Below are 11,105 nucleotides of genomic sequence, written 5' to 3' on the forward strand. Positions count from 1 at the left end.
GGTGTTCCCCAGGGCTCAGTTTTGGGGCCAGTCCTGTTTAACGTCTTTATCAATGATCTGGATGAGGGGATTGAGTGTTCCCTCAGCAAGTTTGCTGATGACACTGAGTTGGGAGGGAGTGTTGATCTCCCTGAGGGTAGGAAGGCTCTGCAGAGGGACCTGGACAGGCTGAATCCAGGGGCTGAGGTCAATTGGATGAGCTTCCACAAGGCCAAGTGCCAGGTCCTGCACTTGGGTCGCAATAACCTCACGGGTGCTACAGGCTTGGGGATGAGTGGCTGGAAAGGACCTGGGATGTTGGTGGCAACTGATGCCCATGAGCCAGCAATGTGCCCTTGAGCCAAGAAGGCCAACGCCATTCTGGGGTTGATGAGCAGGGGTGGTTGTAGGGCAGAGAGGTTCTCCTGCCCCTCTGCTCTGCTCAGACCACATCTGCAATCTTGTGTTCAGTTCTGGGCCCTCAGTTCAAGGAGGACAGGAACTGCTTGAAAGAGTCCAGCAGGGCCACAAAGATGATGGAGGGAGTGGAGCATCTCCTGCTGAGGAGCGGCTGAGGGAGCTGGGGCTCTTTAGCCTGGAAAAGAGGAGACTGAGGGTGACCTCATTAATGTTTATAAATTCGTAAAGGGTGAGTGTCAGGAGGAAGGAGCCAGGCTCTTCTCAGTGACAGCCAATACCAGGACAAAGGGCAATGGTCCCAAGCTGGAGCACAGGAGGTTCAACCCGAACATGAGGAAAAATTTTTTTACTGTAAGGGTGACAGAGCCCTGGCCCAGGCTGCCCAGAGAGGTTGTGGAGTCCCCTTCTCTGCAGACACCCAAAGCCCTGGCCGTGTTCCTGTGTGACTGCTGTGGTGATCCTGCTCTGGCAGGGGTTGGACTGGGGCAGCTTTCCAGGTCCTTTCTGACTCCTAACATTCTGTGATTCTGTGAGTGCAGAAACATGCAGAAAGAGATGATTCTACCCTTGTGTAGTGAAGATACAAGTGGGCCACCATGACATATCTTAATTGGATGTATAAAGTGCTTAAAGCTGAATAAAAGATGGAGAAAAATTATCTCTTCAGTTCAGTAGTTTTTCTCCCACACAGATGACAAAGCCAACTAAATGCTGCACAGTGGAGGTATTCTTGTAAACATAAACATCTTCCAATGTACTCTGCTGTCTGAAAACTGACATCTTCGAGAACATGCAAGAAAATCTAATTCGAGATGTCACAATTCTAAGGCAATGCAATTCTTCACTCCACATTAGTAATTTCCAAATCTGTAGATTAGTATCTGCTGCTATATTTGATACAACCAAATGAAAACAAACCAACATCATAAACACATAACAATTCTATAATGCCTGGCATTTACCTAAAAGTGCCGGGACAATATTCAAGGTACTTGGACTATAAAATTCTTAGAGTTAACAAAATACTAGGAAGCTAATGACCAAAACTAAAAAGACAAAAATCTCACTTTGAGGGTAACCATTATTGGTAAAAGTTGGGGACAACCATCTGTCGACAGAAGTCTTTTTAAAAATAAGTTTTAATGACATGAAATGTGGAGTTATACGAGCACAGCAGTGGCAGCTTGAGGCCACACAGAACCACAGCACTCGTGTCTGAAACCTGAGAAGATGCTCTAGCAATGGCAGGTTCCAATTCCTAATAAACAAACAGGATTGCAATCCCTTTTCCAAGTTACTTTTGAACAACCATGCTGTTTATAGGCAGAAAAGGAAAAGACAACCACTACTGAAATAAAGCATCCCAGACATTCAAAATAACCTGCAATTGCTTCCAGACAAGATGGAAACACCAATTTATGCTCATTTATTACTGGAAAACGTGTGGTTTGTACCACAATCTGAAGTGATTTTATATAAGCTATAAAAAAAAAAGGATTGAAATAAAAAAATAGATTTCACCTATGTACCCAAGGAACTGAAAACTCCCCTAATTTGAAAGTAGTTCTTCCCATCATTCCCCAAGAGTAAACCAAAGTCGTCAACACATTTCCCTGGAGTATTCGTGAACTGCAGGCCAGAATGATGGAATTATATTTGGCCTTAAACTTCCTAAAGTCCACACGAGCAACCGATTATGTCCAAGAAAGAATCCCTACCGACAACGCGTTCCCAGACAAACCTTGCAGGAGTGTCTTGAGGACACTGCCGAGGAAAAGAGGGATGTAACAGCTCAGAGGCAGTCCCACTTCTTTCCTGAGGGCCTGGCCTGCAGACCCAGCTTCCAAGTGAAGCCAGAGACCTGGGTTACAGGACAGCACCAAACCTGACCCCCAGCCCAGTGAGCCTCCCTGTGCTTCCATCTCCCTGTACACCTGGAACAGAAACAACCCTAAAATTCCCCAATTTTCTATTTTATTTACACCCTGCAATTTCATTAAATACTTCCCGTAACCCACAGAAGTGCTTCAAATTTAAAACACTTAAAATACAGAAAGGCCATACTTGCATGAACAAATTTAGATACCAACAAGAACTGCTGCCACACAGGGCATATTAAAAAAACAGTCTTCACTCAGCATCATTTTTAATATACTAAGGAAGGGATCATATTCTTTCTGGCAGCACAATAATAGCTGCAGAAGTCAACTGAGTGATGATTTTTAATAACAGAAGTTAACTTATAAGGCATGAAGATAATCCAGTGCAAGAGAATGGTCAGTAGAGTCCACAAAATGACATCAGGAATATTTTATTTTCATTTGGAAGATATCGATCTGCATTCTTGAGAAGTGCTTGTATTTTAAAACTCGTCTCTTATGAAACTGCAGCAAAAGGTTCTTGTCTGAAGACAGCCACTAGCCAAATGACCTCAGGAATTTAGGATTTACAAAGTTTGAGTTCGTTTTTACAGAGACAGCAAAAAGACTCCAATACGGATTTAACCGATCTTGTTTAGGATCCACCAACATCTCTCTGTATTGGACTAGCATAACAAAAAGTTCCTATGAATTGCATAAAGCTATTTTTAATTTGGATAAACATGCAGAGTTGACTATTTCCGCACTATTAATGTCATTCTTCTCACTCAGTCATCCTCATTTGTTCACACTATCCCTCATTGTAAACCCGTTTTGTCACAAAATACTCTCAATAGCTCTATTGACTCCTAAAACACCACCTCCTCTACTCCTTTGCTTTTCTGAATCCTGGAAACAGCCTCTACCCACCCACACCATTTGACACAGTATCCTGATTTAGTCTGGCTGATCATCTCCGATCATTCAGTATTGCCCACTCCTTATCTAACACATGCCCCATATCTACTTGTGCTGTCCAACACATCACACTCAGATTTCTTTGAAGCTTTCAGGGTCCTCTATCCTTTCATTTCTATTTTTATTGTAAAATTTCACCATCTCCACACTGAATTTCCATACCTTTAACAACAATTTTTCTGTTGTTTATCTCTTTTTGTTCTTACAGTTCAGACAGCTAAACAGAACACAGAGGAAAAGTTTATCCTCCTGAGTTTGTTATTTCTTCTCCTTTGCTGCCCTTTCTTTCTTCTACAGCTTCATACTTTTATATAATTTCTTCTTATTAAAGGCCAATAACTCAAACCAAACACACTTCCGTAGGATTCTTTTTGGTTTAAGCCCACTGTTTATAGGTCAGCATCCACTATGCTGGCAACTGCGTCCCTGCTCAGTTCCCAGCTGTCAGAAAAGTAATATCTAAGCCATCAATAAATCTATTCCTACAGTAATAAAAACCACAAACTCAAGCAGCACTGCATTCTTAGAAGCCATTTGAGAGGGTTCTACAGGCCATCTACGACTCCTGCTCAGAAACTTCTTTCTGGAGACCTGGTAGGCACCTTATCTTGTACCTCTCATGAATTACCTGTTTCAGGGTGTCTGCTAAATGTCCTGTGTTTACTCTGCATGCAATTTATGGATTAAAACAGGAGCTCGTAACCGGACATTTGGGACCACATAAAACTTAGGAAAAAAAAAATTCTTCAATACACAATCAGCTTAAAGACTATTTTCTGTATTTAAACAGAACTCTCCCACTTACAGTGATCCTTAGCCTTCTAGCGTTATTGTAACTCAAGAAGAAACTCAAATGGAGCTATTTCCTGAAACGTTACATTACAGTTGGGGAGGGGAAAAACAACAAACAAGCAAGCAAAAACTGAGCCAAAGGAAGGTCATCATCTCACATGTGTTCTAAGCAAGCACTGCTGTTAAAAGAAGTCCACCTGTTCTTCCCCTTCTCCTTTGTTTCTTGTTTCTAGGACTACATTCTCCTTGCAAAAGCAGTTTTCTCCGACCCTGACTGACACATGCAGCCAGCCATCACATCCTGCCACAGAACGACACTGCAGTAAGAATACTCTGCGGAGCTTGGACTGTTTTGAATAATGCAATATACAAGCCATGGCTCCTGTACGTGTTCTCACTTGCTCCAAAGAAGGAGAAAGGTTAGTTAACCAATCGTGCTCTGCACCCTGGTACAAGGTTCTACTCAAAATTAAATATTAGGAGTGAACCTTTCTGCTTATCGATAAAAACTGATACTTAAATCCATTTTATTTTAAACCTTTCCAGAAAGTGTAAGATTTTCCTCATTATTTATTTTAATCTTTTGAAATTATATTCTGAATTTAATAGAAAACGTCTTATCAAGGAGTGCTCTTTACATTCTAGGTTTTGACAAGGAATAATTAATATTAATTATATTTTAAAAATTATTATCCCTAAAGCAGGGAACCTTAGATGACCGGGTTGCCAGAAATATCTATTACAATATTAATAATTTAAAAATACAAGTGAGGTGGATCTGAAAGATCTCTAAATATCTTTGGAAAAATCTTAACTTTTTATATAGCTGTTCAGATGAAAAATAAAGTGAAAAGAGAAAAGAATATTAAAAGCTAAGAGTGTTATTTAGGGACTATATGATCTCAATGTCATATATGCTGTTGCTGCACATTTGGAAGGTACTACACCTAGCACTAGTACAGTATTTTAAATCATTATTGGGAGGGGAGGCAGGAATCATGTTCGGCCTTTCATTAAAACAATAAGAGCAAGAATACGGAAAAAAAAATGCCTTCTTTCTCATGAACATCTTTATTCATATACTCATGACATAAGACATCCCACTGAGCTGTGTGTATGTACTCACACACACACAGTACAGAGAAATCAGGTAAGGTGCAAATGAGTGTGCATTCTTACAGCATTATACGAATGAAAAGGCAATGCATAGTGCTTCTGAAGTAAATTAAGTAATATTCTGTGGGCACATAGGATACATATGAGGATATAGCCACAAAAAATAAAGAGAGCAGATAATAATCCTCAGTAACTGCAATGGAAACACCAGCCTCTGGCCTATGAAGTAGTAAAGTCCTCGTAACGCACACCTGCCTTAGTCAGGTTGCAAGCAGAAAAAACCCTACGTGGCCAGGCAGCTACCATCCTTAACATTAAAGAAAAGAAAAAGCCTTCTTCCAAGACTAAGACAAGACACTGTAAACTCAAGGGTTTTTTTTTTTCCATCATCATAATTAGTACCCTGAAAAGAAAAAGAAAGAAAAAGAATGAAGAGATTTATTTAGAACAACTGCAAATGACTCATTTAACCTGCATATCCACTAGGATAGATAACTTCTAGGCAGATAACTCTAAATGCAGTTTCCATGAGAACAGAGTTGCATCATGATATTTTTAATGTCTTCTCTTAGGAAGTAATCTACATTTAAAATATGGAAACTCGCAGGAGAAGCTAAACCAAAAGTTAAACTCAGGTTCATACCCCAGCAGAATACTTTTACTCTACAATAAAATAAAGCCATTCTATATAACAGTACCAAAAGGACAATATCCACGTTATTACTAATTGTGCCACGTTCATCACATTCTGGAACAGTGCTTTACTCTTCCCAGTAAGAAGCAATATAAAAAAAAAAGTATTCAACTAATTACTTAACCCTGTCCTATTAAACAAGCTCCAGAAAACATTCCGACTGTACATCTCAAACATCCAGGATGGAAAAGAACACCCACAGATGATGAACTACACTACACTGAACCACAGGACCCAAAGGTCACATCTGAAATAATTGCTACGAACGGTAAAGCAATCCCAAATACCAACTAAATAGAAAAGCTCCTTTAGAGAAAACAGGTTTTTTACTATTCAGAAGTGGTACTTGATACAAAGAAGGGAGTAACAGTGACAGTCAATGCCCATTCTGCTTCATCCCAGGAATTACTAAAAGGTTTTCAATTCACTGAAGACCACCTGGCTGCAGGTTTTGTAAGCCTGGCATCACCTGCAATATGTGGCATTGTTTGGTTGTAACTGGAAGAGAGTAACCATACCTTCCTGCTCCCAATGGTGCTAATCACAGGGTTCTGATTTGTATTGCATAAACTAATACCCAACTACTTACCTGTAAGAATCAAGAAGCAACTTTTTCACTGTAGTACTGACAGAACAGTGTCAGAAATGTCAAGAATAACTTTTTAAAACTCACGAGTTTTGGTAGGTCAGACACCAAGATCAAGAATGGCATGCAGAAAGCCTATTCTGAACACTATGGGCTAACCCTCAGAGTACCAAGAGAAGACAGTAGGCCAAGGACAGGCAAAGAAAAACTAAAAAAAAGCACCAGTGAGAAAGACACTGAGGAACTCTCAGCTTTGGAAGGAGCAGGCAAATGAGCTGGGGTCCCTGAACAGCACCAATCCCCAACAAGATCCTCAGCTGAACGAGGAGACATTTTTATAGGCCCTAGTTGTAAGTGAAGGAAACAGATCGCATGCTAAGTGGACAGTCTGGGGTGGGGGAATTCTCCATATGAGTCTGTCTAGGATTTTTTCTTTGTTTTTCTTTACAAGCAGGCACTCAAAGTCTGCCATTTCAAAGCCCGTTTCAATGCTGTCCTTTAGCAGCGCCTTCAAGGCAAATGGCTTTTGATCAGAAGAAAATCTTTCTAGAAAGGGTTTTTTACCTTGTAAGCAGAGCACAAGTGCAGCAGTAACACATTTTGAAGCACATGGAAAAACGCAGATGCGTTGTTTGCTGCTGCTGCTGGAAGAACTTCAAATAACGGGTTGGTAAGAATCCCGTTACTAAAGAACTTCTGCTAGCAGAAAGTTACATGTGACCTTTTTGTCCAAAAGCACTGTATGTCTAATAGACATAAATAGGAAGAGTTAAATGAGTAAATTAAGAACAGGAATACAATAGTACTATATATGGGAACTATAAGTGCTCATGTATTCTTACCTTCTTCTGCCTCATCCTCCTGGGATGACACAGGCCCTCCTCCACTTGCTGGGCTGACCAATTCTTCCTCTCTTGCAGATTCTCTTTGCAGACTGACAACTTCATAAATTGCATCCCCAGCACTTGTGTGGCTTTTTCCTTCAGACTAAAATAAACCATGTGTATGTATTAGGTCCCCACTGTTGATAAATACAGTTCTAATAGTATGCCAAACCCAAACACGTACAACCCAATCTCCTATGAAGGCTAAACAACAGTTCAAGCAAGGCTCCCTCAGATTTCTTTGCAATGGCACACACAGACTGGCAATAACTGACAGCTCCGCTTCTTGGAGTTCTATAGGTAGAAAATAAAAATAACACTCCATTATTTCCAAAGCTGTCTCTTAACAACCATTTTAAGTGCTGTTCAGAATGATGATATAAAAAGGTTTCTGATTTAAATATAGCTATAAGGAGGTGAGGTCAAGGAGAAACCACAACACAAGAAAAGAGGAGAGAACAAACAAGAAAAAATGTCAGAGTAACTGACACTATAGGAACAGGAATTGAATGCTGGGGGGGAAGTAATGGTAGGTAAAGGCAAGACTAAAAAAATAACAAAATCTCATGCTTTTTGAAAGTTATAAATTGTGAAAAGCTCCTTGTAGTGTTTTACTCATTACAAAACAAGTAAATAAATAAATAAAAACCCAGAAAATGTATCTTTCTTCTAGAGATTAACTTGAATATATTCCTTTCCATGGCGGAATGTATTGGCAGTACCTAGCTATAAAACTGGTGTTTGCAGCCTAAGCTTTATTTATTTCCCACTTGTGTGTATATATGTGTGTGTGCGTGTGTACAGACCATGTGTGTCTGCCAGTCTAACATTAAACTAGCTTGGAAGCGTCTATTTTCTGTGGAAAGCACTTTGCTCTGTAAAAGCAGTTTCTCTCCCAAATCTGCCACTTTAGGAATCTGGTAACTTTCAACACAAATTACCTCAAGAGTTGGGGGGCAAGGAGAAGTTGTTTGTTTTATTTTTACTTTAGGCTGAAAAAGTTCAGAGTTTATTCTAGAGTTTTTCATGTTTCGTCTTAACCACTCCCTCCCTCTGTAGAATTGAGCAGTGTTTGTACAACCTGACTTAAAAGCCAAACTCCAAGGGACTGACAAACTGAAATACTTCAGAACAGAGTTTGCTAAAAAAAAAAAAAGATTATTTCTTTACTGCTACTTGAACGTTTCATAAGGTTACAATCATCAGCAAGAAATCACAGGAACAGTCCTAATTTAATAAATCACTGCAGCAATAATGGCCCTTAGCCTCACATTTCAAAAAAGCCCTGGAGCAGTGAAGGACAAGAACACAGCTCATTTTACGCTCTCATCAGCAGTCACAAGGGTGAAAACATGGGTACTTCTCCATGCAGCAGAACTTTTCCAAATAATCTTCCAAACTTCTCTTATCGAAAACACAGAGAAATTTACCTTCCCAGAGACTTTGAAAAAACAGCAGCGATAGCCTCTTTTAACCCTCTGCATTAGGTTCCTCTGCCTTTAATTGATTATATTCTTGCAGCCACCTACCCTCACGTTTTGAACCTCGGTAGCCAGGATGTTCTTTTGGTACACATTATTTGATTTTACAGTGAACAATCAGAGCAATCTCCAAGTTTTACCAGTCAAATAGATTTGCTTTAGACATCCGTATGCAGGTCAGATTTTATGAAATCACAGAGAATTAGACAGGTAGTTTCAAAACTGTTTAAACCCACAAAGCCAACGACTTACGACTCATCATAACCCAGTTTACAAAGGCACTGAACATTTAAATATGCATTTAAGCATCTCAGCAATAACTAGTTAGAAGAAACAAACTAAGAGACGCAGGGTGCCATGCTAACTTGCATAAAGGCCAAATTAAGACAGACAGAACAAATGCGCCCAGCATCAGCTCCTCTTTAAAAGAGACATACAATACCTGTTTTAACTTCATATAAAAAGTTTCTGTGAAGGTTTTTCTGCTGAAGTACCAGAAGCGTTCATTGGCAGGATACACACGCACGACAGTCTCCAGCAAAAAGCGCACTGGCTCTACCACTTCAGTAACAACCATATCCACTGCCACAGTCATGAATACACGCTTATCTAAAACACAAAAATAAGTCACACACGGAAAAATTAGTCAAATTTCAAATGTCTCAAAACAATAAATGACAAATGTAAACTGCTGTTCAAATTGATAACCCTTTCTATATAATTATTGATTCCACTGTACCCAGTTTATCAGAATTCTACCCACTACATGCCTGCTGAATGAGAGTATGCATCAAACAGTGTACCAAGTAACTCTGAGAACCTTTTAAAACAAAGACAATGTATCTTTGTTTTAAAGACATGAGCAAAACATAATGCAAAGAAAACAGCATATTAGGATCTATGATCCCCATCAAACAAAAGGAACATGCACAGGACAAGGTCACATTTTAACGTTTCAACTCACTGCAGAGGGAATACATGTATACGTATAGCAAATCAGTGTCGAAGATCTCCTACAGCATTGTTTGTCCTAAATCCTCTCATAACACCAAGCAATACTTCAGATACTTTTTTTTGTTCATGTTCGTACACTGTCATTTACAAGGACTCAAAATGTTTTACCCTTCCCTGTCCCACTCTGGGTCCTCAGAGCAGAAAAACATATTTTTAAAGCAAAGCACAGATCAGTAATCTCAACCTGTAATAGCTCCATCTTCCTGATACTCCAACTCTTTCAAGTAGAGGAGAACACAGGATCAAGTGACCAGAGGATGAGCCTGAAATAGTCCAGGTGTGTCTTGCAAGTTTACAGTGCAAGAAAAGGTTTGCTGCTTCTGGAAACACTCACCAGAGAGAGGGGCACGAACCATCACATTGCATCACAACTCAAATCTTTCTTGCAGGAAGCACAGATTTTTAAAATAAGGATTTAGGCTCAGGCAAGGTTCCCTTGTCTTATTAGACCAAAACAGCAAGTGGGTATTTAAAAAACCAACCAACCAACCAACCACCAAACAAACAAATCCCACCAAACCACACTGCACACAAAGACATATTTGTGAAATGGAAACTGTGTCAAACTACACAGCAAGATTTTTTCCCATATGCTACTAGAAATGCTGTGTTTTAAAATCCAGCAGTAGTACCACCAACACTGGCTGTATATACCTGGATACACCTTTAAGGAACTGATGTGAGCTCTGCCTTGGGATAGGAAACAAACTCCTGGTTTGCATTCAAACCTTTCACATCACATCAGAGAACATCAATTCTAGTGATAAGAAATTGTGCTTTATAATCAAGCACTTCAGAGCATCACTTCCAGCTGCCCCAAGATGAAGGGGGTATAAAGCTATTTGTAATCAACTCACCTCAAAACTAAAAGAAAAAAAACCAGCAACGCCTATGATTTATACTGCTTTGCTGAGTACAGAAGGTCGAAAACAACTTTTGCACGCTTAGGACCAAAAAGTCCAAATAACAGGAAACACGCACATAAGCCCCAAACACTAACTGAGCGCCTTCAAAACAGCACAACACAGGTCTATGAACAATTACTCACACGTCTATGTTGGATACGTTTCCACAGCCAAGTTCCTAGTCACAGACCCTTGGTACATAACGGTAAAAGTACTCAGGCATGTGCATTGTGATTCCCAGGAGAAAATACATACGCTAAACCCATGTCAGGTAAAACAAGTTTACAAATCAGATTAAATTACCTTTAGGAGTTTCCTCATTAAGTACTAGAAACATGGGCGCGTTAGGATTCCACATTCCAGTAATCACATAAGCCTTCCCATCAGAACTCTTTCC

The 11,105-nt window shown here is 39.8% G+C and overlaps 1 protein-coding gene across 1 annotated transcript in view; it reads right to left on the reverse strand.

Annotated features, from left to right (window-relative positions):
- LOC104538261 (rab GTPase-activating protein 1-like) overlaps positions 1-11,105 on the reverse strand; it is a gene marked incomplete at its 3' end in the record, with an annotated part of 39,763 nt that overhangs the window by 13,713 nt on the left and 14,945 nt on the right. The window contains exons 8-10 of the mRNA XM_010181403.1: positions 11,012-11,097; positions 9,232-9,398; positions 7,267-7,411 (exon numbers count right to left, since the gene is read on the reverse strand). Of these exons, the coding sequence (XP_010179705.1) occupies positions 7,267-7,411; positions 9,232-9,398; positions 11,012-11,097 (398 nt within the window). The remainder of the gene's footprint in view (positions 1-7,266; positions 7,412-9,231; positions 9,399-11,011; positions 11,098-11,105) is intronic.

This window comes from Mesitornis unicolor, unplaced genomic scaffold (assembly GCF_000695765.1).
Source record: "Mesitornis unicolor isolate BGI_N332 unplaced genomic scaffold, ASM69576v1 scaffold13573, whole genome shotgun sequence".
NCBI classification, from domain to species: domain Eukaryota; kingdom Metazoa; phylum Chordata; class Aves; order Mesitornithiformes; family Mesitornithidae; genus Mesitornis; species Mesitornis unicolor.